Here is a 26,262-nt window from a genome sequence, read left to right as displayed (position 1 = left end):
TGAAGCCAGTGACATAAAACATAAACCAGGTATAGATTTAAAAATACTGCAGCTCTTTGCATTTTTTGCTACTTACTTTCTTCTGTGGTGAGATTTAACCTCTCGTTTAGCTCTTCTGGTGATGCAACTGAAGTCTGTAAAAAATAAGAGAACCATTCAAAATTATTCCATTGTTTAGAAAAAATGAAGAAAGCAGAACACACTTGACAAAGATGATTAAAAGATGCCAGAAACTCCTATTTACTTGTGTGCAGTTGCATCCCAGGTAATCTGCAGGAGTCAGACTGGAAACTGGACATGAAGAGGGAGATGAGATTTCCTTTGGATGTGAAGGATTGTAAAAGGGCTTCTTTAAGAGGTGATTCAAGCAGCCATGTGTTCCATTGTTTTCTGCTGGTGCTATGTGCAGCAAATCTGTCGAAAGATTTTAAATTTGTAAACATGTTTTAAAACTAAAACAGTATTTTAAAAAGGTATTCTCTTTCCAAATCTACTCATTTCCTAGTCATTTTTTAAAGGTAGAAGAAATAGCTTATTCCATTATTTAAACTATTACAGTAACTATTCCAACCACCTTGCAATTTTCTAGGTGCTAAGGTTCTTTGCTATCTTCCACTGCATCAAGATTTAGTAACTATAGATTTGAGTACTCTTGGTACAGTTTTATACGTTGTCACAACATTCACAAGATTAGACAGTTTAATGCAAAGTAAAAATGCTATTGCAAGTGCATCATCACATTGTGAAACCTAGTAGCCTGTTGCATTTTTGTGTGATGCTTTAAGATATTTGCTGAGGCTCATGCTTCCTAATTGTGCACTGCTGGGACTGCAATGGTCCATCCTAACTCTTGAGCAAGAGCAGTTACTCTCTATAAGATTCTTATCCACAATTCCACAGGCATCAGTTTGACAGCAAACCCACGTGGCAGGTGTGGTTCCCTCTGATTCTAAAGGAATTCTTCTGCAATCAGAAAAAACCTTCAAAACAGAACAACTTCTGGAAGTCAATTTCTTAGCAGTGTAAAGAAGGCCTAAGAGCATGGCTTCAGTGATTTGGCTTTGAATGAATTCACTCAATTTTTAGCCATGCTTCTTTTAGCTCTTAAAACACTGGTATTTGAAAATACTAGAACTTTATAATCTAAAGTAGTTGATTGTTTCTACTCACCACACATAAGGTTGTAAACTTCAATGTTTTCAAAAGCATCCACTTCTGTTTTCTCTTTAAAGCTTGGGCCATATGCTAAGAATATAGCCTAGATGGTAACAGTAATAATAAAAAACCAGCTATCTAAAGAAATCTAAAGTCAAAACCAATTCAATTGCACTTTATGAAAATTGGGACAATGGAACAACATACAGTCTTTTCACAGTTACAGAAGTTAAAAGGATAGGATTGTTCTGGTAAGGAAGGCAAATTTCTGCCATTGCACATAATTTGAAGAAAAATGCAAAGCAAAAATTCATATTTTAAACTATATAATTAATCTTATTTGGTTTTGGGGTGTTTTCTTAATGCCTGTTGCACTCTAAAGTTTTTGGGTCACTTAAGAGTCTATGGCCATGGTTAAAGCAAGGAGCAGGGAACTGCAGAGGCCCATTCAGCAGAAACCTGCATCTGTATCACCAATGGCACAATGCCGTGCTGGGCAGCCCTTCTGGAGCCTGCAAGGCTTGTTCCAGAACACTGATACTCACAGGAGTTTCTACTGCTTTGTGAGCCTCCTGAGCTGTCTGCCAGGAGATAAGGGAAACATGACTAGCAGGATCTGTTCTAAAATAATATTATGTGTCCATAACAGAAAAGGAATTTTCAATTTATTATAGAAAGATGGCATGTTGCTCTCTTCTTAAAAAAAAAAAAAAAAAAAAAAAAGCAGCAGTTGTGGCACCTGTGTAAGGTTATCTATTATTAAGGTTTCCATGGTAACCAGAATTTACCTTTTCTTTCCATACAAATATTCAGCGTAATTCTGATCACTGACATTTGGTTTTAAAATAGTTATAAAGATCTGGATGGATCTGATTCTTAGGCACAGAATATGCGACTTAGAGTGGCATGCTTGACCTTAGTTAAAGGTTCACATCACAGAAAATACATGACACCAAAAGCTGAAGACCTCAAAATATTTTCACTGTAACCAGAAGTAAAAATGAGCTGAAACTGCAACACAGGCTATACTAACACACAGTATAGCTAATTACTTTTTTGCCCTGATGATATGACTAACTCTTGTAAGATAAGCAGCAACAATGAGATTTTGTTTATTTGAGCATACAGGTTTCCAGATGCTCAGATGAGCTCCCAGAGCCTATGGAGATTTTTCAGTCAGTGCCTCAGTGGAAGAATGAAAGAACAAAAGAATTCAGTGGCTAAACATGGTAGACTTGGTTTACTGTGGTCCACCTGTCTGCAAGTAGGTAAGGTAAGCCCAGACTGTTTTTACTACAGGATCCCAAAGAAACAGGCCTTGTACACATCGATGAAAGGCAATACAAATATTTGGACCTAGTATGTGTTTACAGTTTATATGCCTTATGGCCAGAAAAGAAAAAGCGCACTGCAAAAACTATCTTTGTTCTATATTCTGGTGATTCACCTGGCACATCATGATTATGTATATAAGAAAGTGCAAGAATAGAATAGAAATCATCTTACCTCCATACTTTTGAATTCATTGTTATAGCCATGGTTACCTCCATCACAAGATCTGTAACTTTCATCCCTAAGGAGAAACCATCACAGAGTGTAAATAAAACTGACACAAATACAAGCACTTAGTAACAGTCATTGTGGCTCACAGACTCAGTCATTCCTTGAGAACTGACTCTGCCATCATACTGTAGTATTTATGGCTCATCATAGCATTCATTTCCATGAGGACCTCTTTCTCCTCTAACAGAAATTGCTATGGACAGTAATAAATTATCCTAGCTGGCTGTGAGTGTACAGTGAAACAATATTTTCAAAGCAAATTGAAAAAATGGCTATTTTTGAACTGAGGCCTTTACCTAGCTACAGGTTGCAAAACAACTGTAATCTATTTGGAAGAATTCCTACTTATATTCTTTGGCATTTTAACAAAAAACTTACAATGGGAGAACTCTGCTGTTAGCCTCTGTGTCGAATAATATAAATAAGACTTGCAAGGGATTTTGCCTTACAAGACAGCGCATTTTCATCACGGATTCTGAAGGGTGAGGAGACATGGAAAATGTGGGGATGCGTTATGGAATTAACAATGCAACAGAATACTCTGACATAGTGACTAACACTTATTTTTATTTATAAATTGCTAAGACACATAGAAAAGTAAAGAGATAGTCACTCCATACCAATTCAATGCACAGTTGTCAAGTGCAGGCATCCTGTTTTCAGAGGCCCAAGAACATTTGAACACAGTTTAAAATAGAGTGATTATAAGATTTTTTTCAGTGCACATTTCTTTTTGTATGTCCAGGACAGTTATTTGGTTTCACCAAAACAACCATGTTTCCTTTTTACACATAGGATTATTTCAACTGTAACAAACATGGAAAGGTTACAAGCCTAAAGCGAAACAGGAAATGAAGCATCTGTGAAGGAAATTAAAAGGATGAGAGCAGGATGAAAAAAACAGCACAACAATCACACAAATTATGTTACCTCACAGCCAGCCACTGTCGATCCACCAAAAGATGAACTTTATCAATACGAATGTTGTTAGCATAGTGGAATCGTTTGGGCAAGTCAGGGGTCAGGTAGGGCTTGAAGTGCTGAGGGGATCTTCTGCACTGTGCGAGAGGAAAGAGTCCAGTCATGAGTTGTGCCTCAGTTTCAAAAAACGACCCATCATTCAAAATGATCATAAATATCTTCGTGATAGGAATGCAAGCACAAAGCCAATTATTCACAGATAGCTCCTCGCATGACCTGCAGACGTCATTTTTGGCCCCAGAAGCAATACAAGGAAAAGCAACACCTTTTTGGAACTCTTTGAAAATAGACTACATACAATTTGTATATCAAGTGCACAGATACTGTGGTAAAAGTACATCTAAGGCTTAAAGACACTCAGTAGAACTTTTTAGTCTATATTTCCGTACTAATGCCATTGGCATCTTGTTGGTAAGATTACACTTCACAAGAGAAAGTTCCCTGGCAGTTTATTTCTGCCACCTTCTGTCACTTTACCATTCAATAAATAACAAAGCAAGCCAAGTTTACACAATTTAGCACATTCTAGGGTTTTAGCTGCAAGTCTGAACAACATGTAAATGTCCTTTGATCAGCTGTTAGCTAAAGGTCTTAGCTTTTACACCCTCATTTAGTGAGTTCATGTAACTGCTGCATTAGTAGGCATGCCATGGAAGAGCTTGGAATTGTGAGCAAATGATAACCATACGACATACTGCAAAGACTTAATTATATATGGCCATTAGAAGCCATTCCAGCTGGCTGCAAGCATCATGGCAAAGTTTCAGAAGTGTGGCTCCAGATCAGGAATCCAGCACTGGGATAACCCAGAATATCTAAAATGCTAAAGGAAGAGCTGCTAGGAAGCTGGGTAGGCCACAGAAGTGGACCTGTTTTACCACACAGGCTGTACAAACTATACCATGCTTGGAGTCTGGTCTGACATCTTCACTTCTAAATACTAGAATTGTATGCTCTGCACAGGATACAGATTTTAACATGTGACATGGGAGTAACTGTGCCTCAGTAGTCATCAAAGAAGAACATAGGAACATGAAAAATAAGGATTCAGTGGTTTTGCTAACCTGGAAGAAGAGGTCTAATTAAAAGGAAAAATAGAGGAAATCAGCATATGACTTATGTCCATTCATTAGCAATAAAAATAAAACACACAACTCCCTTCTCTGCAAAAACCCCTCATTCTAATAACTTGACAGGGACAAAATACACCAGCCGTTTATGAAGAGGAAAGGAAAGAGGGCACGTCCTAGTACCAGACTATTCCCATAAGGCACAAGATGTCACATCTCTGTAACTATTAGCAGTAGCAGTTTCAGCTGAGGGTGAGAACATGCAGATTGTGATATTCCCCTCATACCCATGCTCTTTGATGCAACAGACTCCGCATGATACAGCGAGGCGGGGCGTGTAGCACTGAGAAAGCTCCTTCAGCTATTCCCAGCCATTGATCCTACTCCTGCAAGTTCAACAGATTAACGGGAGACCTCTAGTGGAGATTTATCGGAAACATATCCCTTTGGGAGCCCAGGATTTTGGCAAACTGAGAGCATTTTTATAACGGTACCACAATACCTGTCTACTGCTTAGCACAGGACAAGCCACAGAATAGAAAACACACTGGCAATGAAGAAAATAAGGGGAATTTATGACAGCACACTGAGAGTAAGCAGTTTAAATGTTTAACTCAGTGTAAATTGTAAAAGGAAAGAAATATAGAAAGACAACTGTCCTACAATTTTTTTAGTTTGGCCAGCACATTCATCCCACATGTATTAACGTATATCTTGAACACTACAAAAAAGTGACAGAGACTGAATTATCTGTCTAAAAGAGTATAAGGAAAGAGGAAAGAACCGTGCACTATCACATCACCCTTTAGTAAAAGAAATAGATTTGGTCTTTCTTTCTTTTGCACTCTGTTCTGCACTTCTTTTTTTGTATCCTTTAGAACTCAGCTGTCAAAGTGTGCCCACATGGGAGACACAGGCAAGCTTGGACCTGCCCTCAAGTGCTACATCCATTCAGCATGGCTCAGTTCCAAGCAGAGCTACCAGCATGGTGCAGCATATGTAAAAGCACTGCAACTATTTCAGTGATATGTCAAAAGATCCAGAGTGATACTGCCTGATGCCAAAGGCCCATCTTGCCCAGTACTCTGTTTCAAATCAGACCTCCAAAATTCCTAGAATCAGACACTTAGAGAAAGTGTGTACAAACAAGCCAAGTATTGAATGAAGTTTCTTTCTGATACCTGCTTAGTTTCTTCTAGGCTTCAGGGACTTTTTAAGTCAGATGTTCCTTGTGGATCAGGTCTAAAAGCCCCTACAGTGCTGTCCTGCATTAACGTGTGTGTGTCCCCCCCCCACCCTTCTACTATTTCCAGCCTCTACAACACTTTATGGCAATGTACTCTACAATGTCATTATCTCTTGTGTGGAAAAGTTACTTTAGCTTATCCTGAGTGCAGCACTTGTGTTCCAGTGCTAACAGATGCCTATTGTCTAAAGCATGTCTGTGCAGTATTCTCTTCTATCATGAAGATATACCCAAGTTTCTGTCCCCGAAGTCAGCCCTTTCTCTTTCAAAGCAAAGTACAGAACAATTTTCTCTGAAAATTTCTCTCCCTATGGCAAACCTTTGTGCATCATCTCTGAACAACTTCCAGAACTGCTTCCCAAGATACACTGGAGTCAGTACACTATTTAAATTGGCACCATAGTCTCATTTTTTTACAAACTGTGTTTTTTCCTCAGATTCCTATTACAAGTAGCTATGAGTAAAAGTTATGAGAATATTTACTCACTGTGAGGTTTTTAACGATTCCATCTGAGTCAACTGTTAAAAGAAAAGATGAGTTAATGTACATTTGAATGGCTGAAGGACAAAGCCTCATGAGAAAAACTTAAACATGCTTTTTTGTCTATAAGGTCTTCTTTATTAGCTTGTGAAGATAGTGGCAACTATAGCCTTCCACAGGCAGGAATGTTATGTTTCCAATGGTAACTGCCTTTAAGTGTGCGTGTGAAAGTAACTAGAACACTACAACTTTGGATACATCCGGACAGACTGTAGAAAACTGCCATGGTGATGACTGTCTACCCCTAAAGCTGACAGACCCTCAGACCTGAGGTTTTTTCTCTTATCTAACCCCTGTTTGAAGTACAACCTTTTTTTCATTCAACAGAACCCAGAGAACTTGTCTTGTATTTTGTTTCCAGCAACAGTCACAGAGGAAATTTCAATCTATCTTGATATTTTCATCTTGCACATTTTGAAAGAGTACTTTAACCATTTGACATTAACTTTCTAAAAAGCAAATCTGAGCACTTTATGGAAGAAAAATTCCTACAGAAAATCTAAGACTATTAGAGGAAATGAGTCAACAGTTTTATTGAGATTGAGACACAGAAAAACCATGAGTATTCTTTCCTCAGCTCATTACTCTGCTTTTGTATGACTTAAACCAATTAAAGTCTGCTTTATATCATATAAATATTGTGCCTTCAAGCATAAGTACAATTATAAAATATGAATAAAAAGTACAGCGGGATCCCAGCTCTTATTTGCAACCTGCAACAACTATCCCTTTTACAATACTTTACAAATTCTTTGAAGTCAATAAATAGAGCATTTCCACAATTTTATCTCTGGTTCTGGGAAAGTTCTGGGATTTTTTTTTCCAGCCTGGTAGCATGGTATCTATTTCAAGTCAGAGTTAGCTCAAATAGTTTCAATTTTCTGTTCTTTTGAGATACTACCTAAAGGGCTTAACCAAGGCTTAGATTCCACTGTGCTAAGGTTCAGACTCTGTAACTTGGTACACACAGAAATATTCGTCACTTCAAAAAGACTGCCAATGTTGCACAAGAAATCTGTGAGGAGCAATGCACTTACGAAAGACCTGAATTCCAGCTAAAACAAAAAAATACTACCTTTACTTCATCTTTCCATGTCAAGAAAATGCAATTTAGAGTCTGCAACAATCTTTTCTAACCTTCAAATTCATCTAAAGTGGTCATTCTTCAAAAAAGATATCCCAAACAACTTCCATGGATGTTGAAGCCAAATTAAGGGAAACAGACAGCTGCTCACACTGCTGATTACTACTGATTATCCATTTCCTTATTTATTTAATTTTTTGTTTATTTATTTATTTCCTGCTGTATTCATTGCTCAATCCCAGGATTGGTCCACACTTACAGGTAAAATAGTCCTTTGGAACATTCTTTGCTCGAATGCGAGCTGCAGGCCCAGCATACAGGTAGAAATCCACCTCTTTGAAGTAATTAGTCATATATTCTAACTGCTTGCAGTAGGTCCTCTCCATCCCTAAAGGGCAACATAGAAACAGTACTTTTCCATATGTCAAGGAAAGTGATTTATAAAATGGATTAACACTACTAAGTCCACATATTTCACACAGGAAGAAAACAGTGACTCAGTAAAGTTAACTTGAAAAAAGAAGTATATACATTACCATGATCAGCTAAAACAATGAGGTTTACACATTTGTGCAGGTTTCTTTGTTTAAGTCCATCCATGAGCATCCCCACTGCTTTATCTGCTGCCTGTAAGGCTTTGATTACCTGTGAGATAAACCAGTTACAGATCCTTAAAGGCTGAATTTTTTGCCATCATGCAAGTAAAAATGCAATAGTTTTGGGATACAAATTAGTAAACATTGCAGTACAGCGTATAGGAATAAATAAAAGACAGCTCTGAGGATTTGCCAGGCCACACGCTTCTAAATATCACATAGTAATACAATTAAAGTTCAGTCTAAATATAAATATTAACATTTTTTCTATTGGTATGATCTGAAATTATTTTGTGCCAGTCTGTTTGGTTAATGGTTCTTTTGATTCACACAGAGTGTGGGAATCATAACATTAGCCTCAACCACGAGCAAAAGTTCTTAACAACAAGTCATAAAACAGTCATGGCAATTTTACATCTACTATCCTTTCCAGGTCTATGAACTGGTTAAGTTCATAGTGCCACACCATTTTAAGTGCAATTAAGTGTAAGAAAAATATAGAAACTACTTACACCAGCACTAACTGGTCCAAATGAATGTCCAGAAGAATCTGGTTCTTCAATATATAAAGTGTATATATCAGGCCTTGAATTAGAAATAAACAAGAATGGAACATTATGAGAATTTAGAGGCAGCACCTAAAGAGAACACTTTGTTTAAAAAAAAAAAAAAAGGAATATTAAATTACATTTTAAAAGGAATTATAAATAACTTCTTTAAACTTTGATAACAGTCAATACAGCAAGAATAATCATTCAACTTCCTCTGAGTTTTGTAATTAATCAACATGGGCTCTTTTTGAAGTTACAGTTTCAGAAACAATATCCAGTGTCTTTGACAGGTAATCAGAAATCTCTCTGGAAAAATTCAAGATCTCAGACACCAGAGCAAATAATTCTTTTTGAGATGTAAATGGAAGTACCACGTGAAAGAGCTCCTCCTGACTAAGCAGTGAGACTCTAGAGAGCATCTCCTAACTGCAAATACATTAGGATTTTATAAGCAAATTGTCATATAAAATATTTCATTTATTTACACATCACAAAGTTAACACCACGATCAGCGTTGACATTTACTTTTCATCCTGAATTACTTACTGCAATTACTTTCATGTATTTAACCTTTCTTGTGCAATAGCCTTCATATAAAATCTTTCTTCCACACACTTAGACTAGCAACTGAATGTTCAATGTTTTCTACAGGACACGCACCAAGAAAAAAGACACAACCATCAAATAAAACGCATACAACAGTACATCCTGTTCAGATATCTGTTCACTTTTTAATCTTTTGTGCTCACAGTCTTATCATAGCTATGATAAGATACAGAACGGGCTTAAGTCCAGCAAATAATAATGTAAAATGGTGAGGAAGAGTCCATGTTTCACAAACACCAACATAAATGTCAATTGCTAAGCATTAAAACCTTTCTAAGCTATAGTCTCACAAAGCAGGTACATATTACAAGGTGTTACCTCTCAGGCTGGGCATTATCAAGCCACTTCAGTACTCCTGAAATTCTCTCTTCATATGGAATTGACCTGAAAAGGAAAAAAAAAAAATTATGTCAACAAAACTTTCTGACTAGCACTTATATTTCCCAGATACAGAGAAAGTGTCCATACTCTACTCATATACCAAAGTCACAGATCTGGAACTAAGAATGATGCATTTCAACAATTCATTTTATTACTCTCATTTTTAATTGAATGTAAGCCAGTTTAAGTGGTAAATTAGACAGACCCTGATTCTGCAAACAAAAACCCGTTGGTGGAACTACTCATATATTTAAAAATACAAAAATGCAAAAAAAAGGTATTTTAATTTGAGGAAATAAACCTGAAATACAAGGTAGAATAATGTTTATTTTTCCAGCATGTATAAGCCTTGGACTTTCATATTTTAAAAGTAAGTAATAACCTCATCAAAGTCTTTGTGAGATCATGCTTTGTTTCCTGTGAGAGAATTCACCCATTAAATAGCTCTGCTTTCCCTCAAAGTCATGCACAAGCTGTATGGTAGTTACAGTACTTAGGTCTTTTCTGAGTACCAAGCCTACACATCACTGCAAAGCCTGTTACATGCAGAGACTTATGGTCTATGCTTGCTTTAGATTATCTTTTTAAAGAATCATGGGAAGTACACTGCAATCATCACAATCATCAAAATCTAGAAAAAATTTACTAATGTCAATGCCTTCTGTAGCAAAACAAACATACTGGAAGAAACACAAACAAAAACAAAACAGAACAAAAAAACCCACAACAAACAAACATAATGCCACAAAAACTATGAAGACAATTGGTACTTCACATGTGCAACCTTTGAATGGACTAGAAAAACCTCAACAAGAACTATGATTTGACAGCTGTGTGCGCATTATCAAACATGCAAGCAAGACCAGAGGAAATTTAGAGCCCCTCTTCTTTCAGTATCTTCCCTATCTAGCAGTCTCTCTCCAGTAATTTGTCTCCCATAGCCTCTTGCCATGGCTCCCTAGTTTGTGTTTGTTGTCTTAGGGTATAGGTTATCTGTCAGCTTATCCTCAAGTGCAAGTATTTTTAGAGTGCTATATAATAGCTGTTGATTTTATGCATGGAAATATGGCAATCATTGGTGCAGCTTAGTAGTGGCTACTAATCATTTCCAGGATGCTCTCCTAATGTTTTGCATTTGGCTAAGATAGGAGAGCAGAATATACAATACCCTTTGACTTTCTCATTGTGAATCCCCTCAATGATTTTGAAATTTTCAAGTATTTTTGGTCATTCCATGGCATAACCAGGACAACATGACATGGCACTTATCTGTTAAGACTTGTTTAAAAATCCTATTTCATTTCCTTCAACTATCATACAGCAGTTTGGGGTTTTGGAGTAATCTGCAGGAATTTAGTACAAGTTGTATCAGATCTTACCCGTTGTATATGGTGTACAAGGTGGGGTATGTTCCCCCAATTGGAACATCAGAGCCTGGCCAAAAGAAGGTGCCTGCTTTCAAATTTTGGGACATTGCTGTCAGCCAGACCTTTGGGTAAAGATACAAACAAATTATTTTTGGCCACCACTGGAGGACTTCAGATCACAAAAGTAGAAATATGTGCTGCAAGCATGCATTTTTCCTTCTCCTTTCACAGTTACCTAAGCATGATGTTGTCATTTCCTGAGTATTCTCAGCATAGAAAAAAACATATAGGTATTTCTAGAAATGCCAATGGGCACGATCCTTATTCCTGTGGCAAAGCCCAGGATCATGAAGCTGGAAGAAGCTGCCTTACGGATATTCAGACTTGGCATTAGGAAACATTTTATTACACATACAACAATGGAACAGGTTTCCTAGAGAGGTTGTTGCTGCCCTATGTCTGTCAGTGTTTACGAGGCATTTGGACAACACCTTTGAAAAATGTGATCTAATGTTTGGGCAGCCCGGAGTTGGTCAGGCAGCTGGACTAGATGATAACTGTAAGTCCATTCCAACTGAAATATTCTATTCTATTAGTTTCATTTTGTTTTGTATCTTTTTCTATTTCAGATATAGATTCTAATTATATGATTTTATTATAAGAGGGCCTATTTCTATTAATCCTAAAAAGTGCCGTTCTGGTTATGTTACAAACCTGATGGAATCCTTCAGGAAAAAAAAAACCAGCACCAAAAACTGGCTATTTGAGTATATTATAAACATTATTACATAGACACACAGACACAGACAAATACATATAAATGTATATTAAGTAACTACTACATAATACTATTCATACTATATATTGCATATATTTAGGGGGTTTTTTGGCACAATTGTTAGAGCTTGATATTTCTAGGAAATTAATAATATTAATCATAACCATAGGTACAATTCAGGGTTGTTATGAAATGTGCCATACGTTATATCTAATTGACTTTTTTTTTCATACTTTTTTTTGCTACTCCCTTCCTTGCTTTTAAATGCCTGGACATTTGCAAATAGATATGTGTAAATAGATGCAATTTGGAAACCAATTTCATTTTGTAGCAAGTCATCAAAAGACAAGCAAAAAAAATACCCAAAATCGAATCATACTGAAAATTTACTGTGGCTCCCTGTGGCAAGAAACCCATTCCAGTACTAGATTAAATATTTCAGTCTTTTTTTACTAACTGCCACATTAAGTGCATAGTTTAAGTCTCAGAATTATTATTATTTTAAGAGTCCATTTACTTTCATAACAAGCAAACTCTTTTGTAGGCAACATACAATATGAAGCCTACAGGTTATCAAGTACTTTCTGCATGCATATTGCACGATTTTTAATTTTATTCCCTTTTTGTGTTGTTTTATGATATGACACAAACCACTCTGGACATAAATACTGTATGACAAAACAAACCTACTGGTTGCCCTTTCCACCATGCAGGTTTGAATTTTTCCTCCCCTGAGAGTGAGAAATGCGCATTCAAGCCTACATCATACATGTTGTTGTCAATGATACCATGAGATTCTGGATACAATCCCTGTAAAATGAGAATAAACAAAATAAAATGCTTAGTCCTGAAATCAAATGAACCCTAAACTATGTTTCAATGCACACTGCTACAGTGTTGCAATTTTTAAATTTTTTTCTTAGAAGCAGAACGCTTTCCTAATTCACACAGATCGTCTTCCTGCCAATGAATTCAGCATGCCCATCAAATTCCCTTTTCCATATTTCCTTCCCAGCCCAATTAAAACCTGATGTACTACAGATTAAGCACCCTGTATGTCCCGTGGCTGTATATCAGCTGCCAAATCCACCCTGACAAATGCTATCATCAAAAGGCTGTGTCCTCACCCATCCTCACCCATATCCAATTAAACTGACAAGGATCAGGAATAACCAGCTCACAGGCCAGGGACAGCCAGCACACATATAGCCACACAGATCATGCCTATATGTACCATCTCAGCATCTCTATCTCTCTGTGACACCTACAGCATGAGTTCCCATGTCCCACAAAAAGACAGGCACCACAAAATCCTTTCTGTGTTATCCAGATAATGAAAAGAAGAAACAAAAATTCTCACTTACTGTGACAATAGTATAGTGGTTTGGAAAGGTTTTTGTGGGGTAAGCAGCTCTCATGTATTTTGAATGTGTGCCACATGTTTCTGCAACAGATCAGGGTATTAATATAAGTTTTCTTATATTTTTTAAAATTGAAAGATAACAATCTTAAAAACAAACAAAAATCACCACTATCAGTTGCTGTGGTTTTAGATGGAGGAATGTCACCCCAAAACAAGACTCATACAATCCTGGTGTCTCCTTGTGAGCTAAGCCTACTGTCCCATTGCAGTCAGTGGACCTGGATGCCCAATTCAGCTGCCCAGAGGCCTAAGGTCCTTTCAGAAATCTTTAATGAGCCTGTCTGGCCTTCAGATGATCCTCCCTCCATCCTCCATTTATTTGGATTGGTCTGCCAATCCAAATAAATTTCTCAGATACTTCTGAGATCCAAAATGGCCTAGCTATATATACATATGCAATGAGACTGAAGCCTGAGGTCAGACCAAACAAGGCACTCTGCAGAGCTGATTGGTGACAGGCAGGGAAGAACTCAGTTGCTTAAGCACTGGAGCCAAGTGCCATTTGGGAAACCCTCTGATGTCCAAGACATCTGCATGAAAGCTGACAATTTTGATGCAAATTACTTGGAGATCTGTGTTCTGAGACAGCTGCTGAAGGCCATGGCACTCTGAAGTATACCAAAAACACAGATTAGGGCAACAATTTGTCCCGTGGCCCTCTCTGTCTGATGATTGAGCTGACTTGTCCTCAAGGCTCTTGCACTGTGCTGTGCAGGCTATATTAAACATAAAGGCGCTGACTTCAATGAGTATATAATCATCTCACATGCAGACATCTGCAAGAATATGTCTAAATGCAAGTGTTCTGCCCTGGAGTGAATCCTGCCCCAGGTGTCCTACCTGTATCTCCAAACATTGCATTCATCAATCAAAGGCTCTCAGCACACAAACATCTGTAATATCTAAATTCACTGTAAGAGTCAACTTATTTACCCACAAAACAAATGCATGAAGACTGGAAGATGCCTTAATGATGGTTTTACATTTAACTCACATGGACAAAGTTCTATATTAAGCTGTAACCAGATGATTATTTCATTCATGCTCAAACACACTTTATTTATTGATGTAGGGCATTTCAGCCAAAGCAAGAAGCTGATTTAAACTAAGCAACTAAAACAACGAAAGTGTGAAATTTTCCAATAAAACTGTTCCAATGTGATACAGAAGAAAAAAAAAAAAAAGGCTTAAAGAGTGTTTGAAGAATGACTGAATAATTGAATAATTGAAAGATACAAGAAAATCAGCAAAATTTTCTATGGATTTCTCTTGCACAATAAAGGATCTATATTCATAGTGTACATATTCTATAAGCTTGGTTACCTTTACTGAAAGTTCTATGTTAAAGGAGTTAATAGAGAGGAAAGATTTTATGTTACAAATCAACATTATATTTTTGTTCTTTTGCAAAGAAAGAAATTTCCCTTTCCTGTAGATTTCTGAGAAATATAAGCATGAATGTGCATAAATAATTGCTCAAGTTGACCACAAATATGAGCAAAGCTGAATTAGATCGGGTTTTGTTTCAAAGGATTTCTTGGAAACATAGACATAGAGTGGTATTTGTCCTTTTAACCTGTCTGGCATTCCCTTTTCACCTTGTTTCAAAAGACTGGAACTGACTACTGACTTCAACATTCATGACCCCTTCACTGATTCAAGTTCCTTCCAGTCAGAATGATGTCACAGAATAAACAATTAGCCCAAGAAGTTAGGTTTGCACATTAGTTCAAGCTCAGGTTTCTGGATACTCTCATTATCCTCAAACAAGATTGTTAACTATTTGGTAAATGTAGTACTTCATAACACACGTGTGATGTTTTCAATGAGCACAACAGAAACATAATGTAACATACTCAGGACTGATACAAATACTGTCAACTTAGACTATTGCTGCTGAGAAGAAATTACTAAACATGGAGACATTTTGTCCAGGTACAAAGTGTCTGGAGATCTGAGCTCTAAAATATGCAGGAATTTTAACCAAATATGCACTAACAGTCCCAGTTTTTAGAGCGCTTTAAAGCACAAGCTAAAGATCTTTCAACTTTCTTTTCCTCACAATATTCAGAAATGCTGGAAAATGGTTACTTGAGCCTTACTGAAATAATGTCAACATACTAACATCTTAAAATATCTGACTTGAAAAAAAATTCCCCATAACTCAACGTATTATACACTTCAATGTTCCACTCCTTATCAGCTATTTAGTTATTTTTTAATGCAGTATTGAGGGTGCAGGAAATGCTTATCTGGAACTTTTTCTCAGTTTTAAAAAGTATTTTAATGTGTATTTAAGAAAAAACTGCTGACCAATATTAGAGGCCTTGTTAAAAAAAAAAAAAAAAAAAAAAAAAAGTCATGTTTGCTGTGCAAATACAAGAAGTAATGCAGAATATATATAATAATGAATAGATACAACTGATGAGAGGCCTGATTTGTGATTTTTTTACTGCTGAGCAACACATATGCATGACAGTAGCAAAAGGGACCAGAGAGGTTGCATGCAGACTTTCAAAGAAAACGGTCAAAGGACCCTTGGTAACTTACTGAGTTTTTCAATATTTGGCAGCAAAGAACTCCAGGTTTCCAAATATTCTGCTCTAAACCCATCCATTGAAAAAAGGATAAGTGGTGGGAGAGTAAATCTACAAGAAAATATAAATTTATTATCATAAAGGAACTTGGAGAGTTGCTGACTAATTAAGATTTCTAACAATATAAATTCAGCTTTTATAAGCAGGATCTAGAGTATTCATATGCATCTCAGAATGAATAACACAGTGTGAAATAAAGAAATAGTTCAATATTGACAGCAAATAATAATAATAATAATCCTTCTGGTAAGAAACCAGAAGAGGAATAAAATACAAGTAATCATTTCAGTGAGAATATTTTAAAAAGTTACATATTGACATCAGGCAGTAATCACTGTCCCAGTTTGTTCTTATTAACAGTGGTCTTTCCAAAACACAGAAGCACACTAGCGTCAATAGTTTGTATAAAAACAGCCTGCATAAAACAGCTTACTGATTTGAATCTGAAATTAAATGGATATCTATATTGCAATGTGGTGTATAGCACTTAAAGCCCCCCTCCAATGATTTCCAAGATTTAGCCTATGAAACTGTGTTACCTCAGCAAGTTATTTGTTAACCTAAAAAGCGTACTTTGGTACCTATTTTGGGAGGTGAATGCAGGAACCACAAAGAAGTCACAATGCTAATGGTCTTAACGTTATAATTAAACTAAGTTGGTAGTAAAATAAAATAAAATAATGGATAATGTCACAAATACCATAACTGAAGCAGAAATTAATTCATCTTTCTTCAAGGACAGCTTTTAAATGTTGCTTCTGTCTAGCCTCTACCTACTATTCTGAAATCCTGCATAAATAGCAAAAATGTTTTCAGCATTTGTAGATATATATCTATGTCATAGCTATCTTTCAAATACACCTTTCTTCCTGCAAGTAATTGGAGCAAAAAATCCCCTGAATGATCCTGTTGCGTAAAGAATTGCAATCACAGATTCTATCTGTTGTTACAGACTGCATAAGGTGATTTATCTGAGTTGTCAAAGATACAATATGGTAACATAAAATGGACTATGAACAATTTGTGATAAATGAACCTTGAGATAACTCTAACAATTTTTCCAGGTCTTTGCTGAATTTCAATCTGAATCTGAACTTCTGTACTCTGCTCTAAACTGTAAATGATCAATGAATGACAAAGGTTTTAAAAAGAACAAACATTCCTAGTCACAAACCATTTCTACAGAGTATTCCTCAGGACAGGGACTTTACTCTTCATAAATATGAACACCTGTTTCAGAACACTGGAGTATTTCTGACCATTGCAAAGCTTTTATTTGCTAAGAAGACAAATTCCTTGATCATACCCGTCTGGACACTGAGGAGTTTCAAGTGACACACATGGTTCTTCTACCCAAGATGTTTCACCTAAAAGGAAAAAAAATACTGAGTTAGCACTGAACCTCCACCACCACCAAAAAAAGCAGCTATCTGGATGATCTTTTTAAAGCTCTTCCTGTAACATTTTCTGCTTCAACAGAAATCTAGGGCTAAAGACACCTTTACTTTAGAAACAATTTGGTGCAACCTAATTGTTTCAAACACTGAAAGGACTAATGCTCACAACTGTAAGTCAAAACCAAAGAACATATGCTACACAGAAAAGGAAAGAAACAAAATGAAGAAAAAACACTATGAAAGATTAGCCTTTTATTGAGTTTTAAATTAAAAATATCCAAACTGTATCCTGTCCAAACTGGGCTACTTTCCTTTTTCCTTTTCTGGGTACCGCTGACACACTTAGAGACAAGCCCAGGAGCACCCTTTAGTACTTCTTTTCTTTCTGTATGTTGCAGTTTAACTCCTTTTAGCTTTAATCTGCATTTCATTAACAACTACAATTCTGCAGGAGTTGTCTCAGACTTATCCCCTCCCACAATGCAAAGGAATTCTGATAACAGATACCATGACACCATCATACTCCTCAAGTGTCATTCCTGTAACTGAATTATACCAGCACTATTCCTACGTGTTTAGCTGGAGTCAGCATGAAACAATTAGTCATGAACAAAGATATCAAAAATTAAGTAAAACATACAAAATCCAATCTGAAACCAGATTTGTAATGAAAGGGATGGGAAATTTTAAACTAGAGATGACTACTACAATATATACTTCAGATTATCTCTGTCTATTTCTGGAGGGAAAAAAAGGGGGGGAAAAAAGTAAAAAGGAAACAATCCAAAGCCCCCACGTGGTATACTTCTGCAACATTCAAATCATTCTGTCCTTCTCATGAGTGACACAATTCACAGTGTTCTTCAGGAAAGGTGTTTTTCACAGTCAAAAATACCAATTCAAAACATATTCATTTTTCAAAACGCCAGTCAGACTCCGGTCTTGAGAAACAAATTCATCTTCCTTTATAGTTTCAATATTTGCCCATCTATTTCATACAAAAATTTATATGTAAAACTTTTTTATTTTGATTTACCTTTGCAAATGCTGTAGTAATTTACACAACAGTCTTTTTTCTGCAAGCAGTCATCAGAACAAGAGCAGTAACTTCCAGGTATTCTTGCCTCACCACAACGGAAATTAGTGCACTTCCAAGACCGGGCTGAAAATTTGAAGGGAAAAAACTATTATTCAGTTCATCTCATGTGAACTTCTTTGCATGGAAATCCTTCAAACAGGTAAAGAAAAACAAATTGTTATCTCTATGTACTGTTTGAGTTGCTTTAGAAATTTGCTCTGGAAAGAAAACTCAAGATTTCATTTAACGCAAAAAGCCTATTTCTTTGGCCATTGAACAGTAACACAGAGTCATAAAAGAAATCCCCAAAGTCATCTCCCTCAAACTTTCAGTCATCTTCCTCAAAGCCTTCCATCCTTCCAAAAATATCTAGGGAAAAAAAACTAAACAAAACAAAACCAAACCAAAAAAACCCCACCACTCCTTATTTCTTTTACAGAGAAGAAAAAGAAGCAAACTGATCTTTTTCATGCTCTTGCACATGAGTTCCAGCAGAGAGCAAAAAAAAAAAGAGAAGTAAGGGCTGAAGTGGGTAGTAAAATCAATAAGGATGAAGAAATACCTGAGCAGCTGCTGGGAAAGCAGAGACAGTAACTGGAGAGGAGCCTGGCCTCAATGCAGAACCAGGCTATTCCCCTGGAAGACAAGTGGACTCCTCCAGTCCCAGGCACCCACCGACATCTGCATGAGGCTGGAGAGCACAACTGACTGGGAAACACCCCCTTATTTTCAAATGTGCAAGAGGTATGGGCACAACAGGGCTGCTTCAAGGGCCCTGCTTAAAGATAACTCATTATTCCTGCTCATCCTCATTTTCAGATTCATATGTGCCATGAAATCTGCATGGCAAGTGCTTTGGTCATACAGGGGGCTGATTTGAGAAAGATGCAGGAAGATTTTGTGTCCTGCCAGGTCACCAAGTTACAGCTCTCTAGCCACCTGACCAGAGGCAGCTTGGCTCTGTCGCATCCACCTGAACAGGAAGAATAATTTTACTCTCAGGGTGACAGAGCACTGGAAAGGTTGCCCAGAGCGGTGATGGAATCTTCTTTTCTGGAGACATTCAAAAGCCACCTGGACACAAGCCTCAAGAGTGTGCTCTAGGATCTTGCTTGAGCAGGGAGGTTAGACTAGAATACCTCCGGTGGTCCATTCCAACCTTAACTACTCTTTGATTTTGTGATTTTTGTAACATTTCCCTCCTGAGGAAATGTGACATGACTTCTGTGTGTCTGCATAAACATGACAATTACCCATTTTCTATTACAATCACGTGAAGAAACAAATTCAAAATCAAATGGACGCCAGTGAGCACTGCCTGGAGGGGAACTTACTTGGCTCCACACAGGTGTCCTCATAGTCCCAGCAGCAGTCCTGACGCTCCTTGCAGCTGCTGTCACACTGGCAGCCGGGGACATCTTTCCTGTGTGGCTCATTGCACTTGTGTCTGCAGCTCACTGTAGGGAGAAGGCAGCGAGACTGAGTGCTCAGATAACCCTGTCCCAGGTAGGTCAGTTAAACAGACCATGGATATGGGCTGCAGGGAGAGATGTGCTGAATAATTTCCCAAATCTTATTCCCTAGCTGTTTGCCAATATGGTCACCAGCACAAGGGCCAACACGGTGGAAGCAAGGCTGTAGGAATCCTTCTGGGAGCTGAAGGTCTGACAGCTGTTGGGACCATGCTGACCCACAGCCTGGGGCAGGGCTGTTTCTGCAACAGGTCTCTGCAGAACCACTGGCACAGGACGCAATGCCAGGGTGTCCCACTCTGCCAGCATGAGGAAGAGGAGACCGGCATCTCCCCTGCTCATTTCTTGGTCTGAAATAAAAGAGGAAGAGTGATTCCCACTTTGGATGTTCTGTAATAGACCTGCATGGGACAGAAGCTCCCTCAGGGCAGGGTACCAGAGCCATGGGGGCTCCCCAGGGGCAGCTGGGCAGGGACCAGCAACCAGGAGCCATCACACCACTGCAGCCTGAAGCAGGGGAGCTGAGGCAGCACGGGAGCAGCCCCACACCACACTGGGCACTTCCATGATGACAGGGACAGGTCAAGGCCAGGCTGTTGGCCCATGGGTGGGACTGGCTCAGCAGGACTCATGGCTGGGCATGGCAGGACTGTGGCAAGCTGGAGGCCATCGCTGCTGGGCCAGTGCTTGGACAGGGGCAGTGGCCCCTGGGCAGGATGGGGACAGCCCAGGGGAATCTCCTTTCCTGGAGACATTCAAAAGCCATCTGGACAAAATTCATAAAGCTTATTGGAGCACTCAGGACTCTGGCAATATCTCTGCTACTTTATTGTTACCATGTCCCTTAAAAATCTGTAGGTTGTACTGTTCTAATTAAAACATAGAAAAGGGTCCAAATGATGGGCCTGGCGTTGAAAGTTGAGACAAGTATTCCTCAGCACAGCTCTGACACCTTTGAGCAGGGTGAAGGGACAGCTCTAACCCCAAATCTCTAAAGATCACTCGCAGTTCCACACCAACCTCCACATGGACAAGCCTTGTATCCACATTTTCTGCACGCCACTTTGTAGAGCCAATGCAGAGATAAAATAATTTTCAAATTATCAAAAACCATTTACGGTTCCACTTCATCTTATTTGCTAGGGCCCATGCTATTGAAAGTCTTCAGAAGAGTCTTAGACTTGATAAGCCACTAGGAAAACAAGTACAATATGTGTTGATTAGCAATGAGAAATGTGCAATGAGAATGTGCTTCCTTAAACTCCTCCAGAAGGGATTACTATTTCTTTGATTCCAAAGGAAGTGTTTTATTTAATTCAGAGTGTCTTGCGTTTGTTTGTTCTCACCTAGACTGATCCCCTGACATCAAAACATCACTCTTTTTTTTTTCTAACTAAAAAATACCATTCCACTGAATCAAGCCATTACCCCCTTTTTACTGTAGCTTTACAGAAACTCAAGTTTTCAAAGAATATTCATAATCAGTTTTAGCATCAACCTCCTGAATTATGCCAAATATACTGAAGATGATCCAATGATATTTCTTTCACAAAATATTGTTGAATTGCATTAATTGCAATAATATCCTATTATATTATATATAATAGGATAATATCCTATTATATTATATATAATAGGATAACGTCTCAAATTTTCTGCAAGTGTTAATGTAATAAAACTTTCAATGTGCCATGAACTAGGTTTCACACATTTGGAAAGATCAGCAAGGCACTTGGTGGTTTAGAATAGGTTTTTCAAGTATAGATTGTGAGTGTTCAGTTTTTATATAATCAAACTCGAAAAATGAACTTCTCAAGAACTTAATTTTCAAAGGGGGTGACTTTTCACAGATCATTTACATTACACTATAAAAGAGCCTTTGCTGAAAGCCTTTGCCAGATACAGATTAGCAATTATGCTGCAAGTATCATAAACATACCTTGCTCCTGGTTTCCACGGTTGAGTCCTAGTCCTAAACCTAGTCCCAAGGATATAACCACCAGAGAACACAGCAGAACCTGTCACACAGACACAGGGAAACCAACATTCACAACTGTGATAAATTGTTGTGTTTATTAGAAATTAACTCTTATTAATATTTCTATGAATGCATTATTTAAGAACTAATCATTTCTCTGAAGTTCTTAATCAAAAAATTGAGTTTGAAGGTAGGAGAGGCACAATAGTTATAACCTTAGAAGCTGCACTTTTAACCTATGGCCAGTTGTGATATTGTAACTGGGGAAATCTTTGCTGGAGAAAATAAAGTAGGAAGTAATCAGTGTATTTATCTGTTTTGCAGAGGCTTTGCCTGTACAAATAAAGGCAATCACTTTTATTTATCTTCTGTATTTACCTGATATGATCACAAGGATTTCTTGAAAAATTTATCTGGATTGAGGCTGCAAGTGTAGAATTTTCACCCACCAGTTTCTTACAATATCACCCTGTTAGTAAGGTTAGAGGAAATTGGAAGGAGACTAACAGCCCAAGGAAACTCCCTAACAGAAAGCAGCATATCTTTTGGGAGACTGGGGGAGAGCTGAGGAAGCTTCTATCAGCTCAATAGACAAAAAGCTCAATGACAAATGGCAACTCATGCTGGCTGAAAGGTGCAGTGAAAAGTGACAACCTTCTCAGAGTATTTTGTGATATATGCACTTTCCTCTTCACTAAGATAATAATGGGAAAGAAAATACATATCACAGAAAAAATCACCATGAAACAGCCCAGTTTATGTCCCATTTTTGCCTCAGAGTTTTCTTTTGTCTTCTGCCATTTCCAGGAACCAATCAGCTGATTCCTGGAAGTACTAAGGTTAAAAATAAAGTAGAAATGAGAGAGGATTACTCTCAAGCTCATTATAATTATAATGGAGCCTCTTATCTGAGACTACAGCAATTTTAAGGAACTGAGAACAACTGCACGTGCGTCCCTGATCTTTGCTGCTGCTGCCTATCCTGCCTTGCAGGTGCTGGGCAGAAGTGTGGCAGCAGGAAGGGCTGCTCAGTTCTCAGATGTGGGTGTACAACTGATTTATTTCTCTGGTAACACCAAATGCTAGCAATGCCATAGTTACTTCCTTCATACTTTCTCCTTCTCAACTTTACTTTCTTCCTGCTACTTACTCACATGTTTTTGTACAAATGTACCTCAAAAGGAGTGGAAATGGGATTGGTGAGAGAACTGGATGAGGGAGACAGATGGAGTAAGGATGTGTGGAAAGATTACCCAGAAATCCTGAAATCCCTTGAAGAGAGATTGCAGGTGTGAAGGCAGCAGTTTAATCCCATGTCCAGTCAGCAGGCTCTGAGAATAAGGGCGTTAGGGTGTTCTTTTGGGCTAGACCAGCAGTCACTCTTTCTGGGCAGGGAGGATAACACTGCCAAGTGTTTCACTGAGCACAGATAAGCCTAATCACCAGGGCATGTACTTTTCACCTCAAAGACACTATGGTTTTACCCTTAATTTTGACTAAAACTCACACTTGTAGTTGAAATAAATAGAACCTACTAAATTGAAGTAGAAATTAAAATACAGCTGCTACAGCAACAAACATTCCCCCTTCTTCAAGTAATAAGACAGCTGAAGTAAAACCCAAAAATCCCTATCAGGTATACAGATAAGGTGATGCATTTATTATAACATTTACACAAACACCCTTGATTTTGGGACATTCATTCTTAAGGTGAAATAACGTTGGTAGCACCTATTCAAATCCTCAGGCTTTCCAGAGCTAACTTTTATGAATTGTTAGACAATTCAGAATTACAACTACTTATTCTTAGAAAAGTTGTTCCTAGCTCATATGCTCTGTTTGCTGGAGGACTTACTAACAGTGTGACCCCTATTCTCTGCCTAAAGTTTCAGGAAGAAGTTGCCAAGAAAGTATTTCATGCATTAGATTCAGCAAAAACATAAATTGTGTGGAATATTAACAGTTTACACATCCAAAATGTAGATTGTGAGTTTTGTATAGGCAGGCATTTGAAAACTAGTGCATCTGAAAGAATGAATACATTTTAGGATACTTAAATTTCTCACTTTACTCTTCCAAGTACCTCTTGAAGGTATAATTTACTTTCCTTTATAGTTATGCAGTTTTCCCACATTCTTTCTCATGACTCATTTTTAACTGATGACTTTAGGAAAAATACGTCTGTCATTTCATCTTCTTTTTTCACAATTTTTCAGTATTTTCCTCATATTTTATGCAATCCTTGCACAATGCAGCATTAAATAGGAAACTGTACTATGTGAAATTGTTCTGATGACATAGAGCTGAAAAGCTTGACTCTTTTTTATAGGGCTGTTTTCAAAATTAAGTTACAAGTTTTTCTAAAATCAGTACTTGTAGTTTTCTCTACATTCCAATTTATAAATGCAAGAGCTTGTGCAAACATATATACATATTTAATGTTTGTTTCTATTGTGGTCACAAACAGAAGATACATGAAAATATTATAAAAACTTAACAAAAACCTATGCTTTATTGTTTACACGGCAGCTGCATAACTCTTAAAGCCTCAGGAAAGAGGTGAAGAGTAGACACCATATTTGAGATGTGGGACTGACAAAACGTTTCTGTACTGTACAAAACGTAGTTTTTGTACAAAATGTTTCATTAGGCTTTTCCCATGCCTTGCTTCCTGAGTGTTTTTTGCCAACGACTTGCCTACAGGTTCTGTTTTGTTAATGACAAATATAAAGATACAAAAGTAAAAAGAAAGCGTGATTGCTTTGGCCACAAACAGATCTGTTTTGAGACAATATCTAAAACAAAGTATCAAATCAATGTCTTCACTATGCAAAAGAACTGTCAGGTTAATGAAGCACAACAAAAAACTGCCAGTAAAAAAAATTGCTTCCCAGGTACCAGAAGAACTTTAGAAATGTGCCAGAGAAGCTCGTGCTGTTTCAGTGGCACACTCATGCAGTAAAATTTTAACTACTAATTACTAAGCTACCCCGAATGTTTATACTCATACAATGAAACTTCAAAAAATCCTGCGGATTTGAGAATTGTTAAAGTAGCAGCCCTGAAGAGCAGCACCTACTTACAGCACAGATGACTTTGTATTTCAAGACGGTTTTTTTCTTCACATACTCTTCTGATTTTAAAGATATCTCCTCTGAATATCCCCTGTGATCTTTGCTTGTATCATCCTCAAGCTCCATTTGTCGAGATCTCCCACTCGTCTGCGTCTTCTGCCTTCCTCAGCCCCCCCAGCTGTGTTAGCTGTGAGTGAGATGCTAGTCCTTCTTCAAGAGTACTTTGCTCATGGGTCTTTTTATGAGATCTCAGCTCTTGCATCCGTGTTAGGTTTGCAGGAAGCCAAAGCAAGCAGGAAAACTACTCTGAAAGGTCAAAGGCTGAAAAACATTTATCTGTGTTCAGGGAACCTGACTGTTCAAGATAAGAACGGCATTAGGCAAACACTTAAGTGAAGATTAGAATTAAAGTGTTGCTAAGCAATAAAATGCTAAAATACTCAAGTACTCAACTATTTGGTTAAAAGCTTGTCATCCAGAGAATTTATCCTCAAAGAAAGTGTTAAGTATACGAAACCAGTATGAAAGGAGATGGTTTCTTATTTCGTGTTCTGTGTCACGCCTATGTATTCGGATCTTTTCCCTTATTTAGCATCAGATGATTTCTCCCTGTTAGTTTCAATCCATTTTTGTCTCAACTTCTTTCCCCTTCTTACACTGTTTTTTTTTCCCAGCACTTATAACTGTGCTAATTAAAAACAAATTGTATACAGCCAAATCAAATTCAATAAAAAATTAAAAGGTTTTGCTTAAGCATACTTTAAAATCTATTTGTCTACTGGAAGACAAAATTTAAAATCTATAAGTCTACTGGAAGGATTGGCCGTTCTGAAAATGTACCTTCATAGCCTACTAGGACTATGATGAAATTTGTAACTATTCAGATGTTGATCTGATTCTAAATTTGAGCATCACACGAGCTGTTACTTATAATAATTAAATTTATAATGTTTATAATTATATTTTAAAAAATCCAAAGCATGAATCTATACAAGCTGGTGTGAAGAAAATTAACTCCAATGCAACCCAAATCAGTAATCTCCTTATTCAATACAATTTGTGTTATGCTTAAGTCACACATTATCCAGTACATCCCCATTAATCACACACACACACATCATCATCATCATCCTTTTATTTACAGACAGATATCACTCCCTTACTCTACAAGATGTTTTGCTCCTGTAAAATGCCCATTGACTTCCCTTCTTCCATGACCAGGGTTCCATCTCTTGTGGTGATTGCTCAGGACAGGACGTGTGTTGTGTGGAGCTACTGGTTGCCAAAACCTAATCAGGTTGGGTCAGATCTGTAGGGATTCTTG

The 26,262-nt window shown here is 37.5% G+C and overlaps 1 protein-coding gene across 2 annotated transcripts in view; it reads right to left on the bottom strand.

The window, feature by feature from the left end:
- The window catches only part of ENPP3 (ectonucleotide pyrophosphatase/phosphodiesterase 3), a 35,485-nt gene extending 10,251 nt beyond the window's left edge, over positions 1–25,234 (bottom strand). For both annotated transcript variants that reach the window (XM_041423758.1, XM_041423760.1), the window contains exons 1-19: positions 24,948–25,234; positions 21,826–21,904; positions 19,749–19,871; positions 18,373–18,498; positions 17,246–17,306; positions 15,893–15,990; positions 13,284–13,363; positions 12,610–12,729; positions 11,154–11,263; positions 9,712–9,777; positions 8,749–8,821; positions 8,177–8,285; positions 7,900–8,028; positions 6,503–6,534; positions 3,649–3,776; positions 2,662–2,728; positions 1,171–1,258; positions 245–414; positions 77–134 (exon numbers count right to left, since the gene is read on the bottom strand). In XM_041423758.1, coding sequence (XP_041279692.1) covers positions 77–134; positions 245–414; positions 1,171–1,258; positions 2,662–2,728; positions 3,649–3,776; positions 6,503–6,534; positions 7,900–8,028; positions 8,177–8,285; positions 8,749–8,821; positions 9,712–9,777; positions 11,154–11,263; positions 12,610–12,729; positions 13,284–13,363; positions 15,893–15,990; positions 17,246–17,306; positions 18,373–18,498; positions 19,749–19,871; positions 21,826–21,904; positions 24,948–25,064 — 1,834 coding nt within the window. In that variant the 5' untranslated portion in view covers positions 25,065–25,234. The remainder of the gene's footprint in view (positions 1–76; positions 135–244; positions 415–1,170; positions 1,259–2,661; positions 2,729–3,648; positions 3,777–6,502; positions 6,535–7,899; positions 8,029–8,176; positions 8,286–8,748; positions 8,822–9,711; positions 9,778–11,153; positions 11,264–12,609; positions 12,730–13,283; positions 13,364–15,892; positions 15,991–17,245; positions 17,307–18,372; positions 18,499–19,748; positions 19,872–21,825; positions 21,905–24,947) is intronic.
- Between the last annotated feature and the right edge of the window lie 1,028 nt (positions 25,235–26,262).

Source organism: Onychostruthus taczanowskii, unplaced genomic scaffold (assembly GCF_017590055.1).
Source record: "Onychostruthus taczanowskii isolate IOZ18803 unplaced genomic scaffold, ASM1759005v1 scaffold8, whole genome shotgun sequence".
NCBI lineage: Eukaryota > Metazoa > Chordata > Aves > Passeriformes > Passeridae > Onychostruthus > Onychostruthus taczanowskii.
This window is presented reverse-complemented; position numbering and strand designations above follow the sequence as displayed.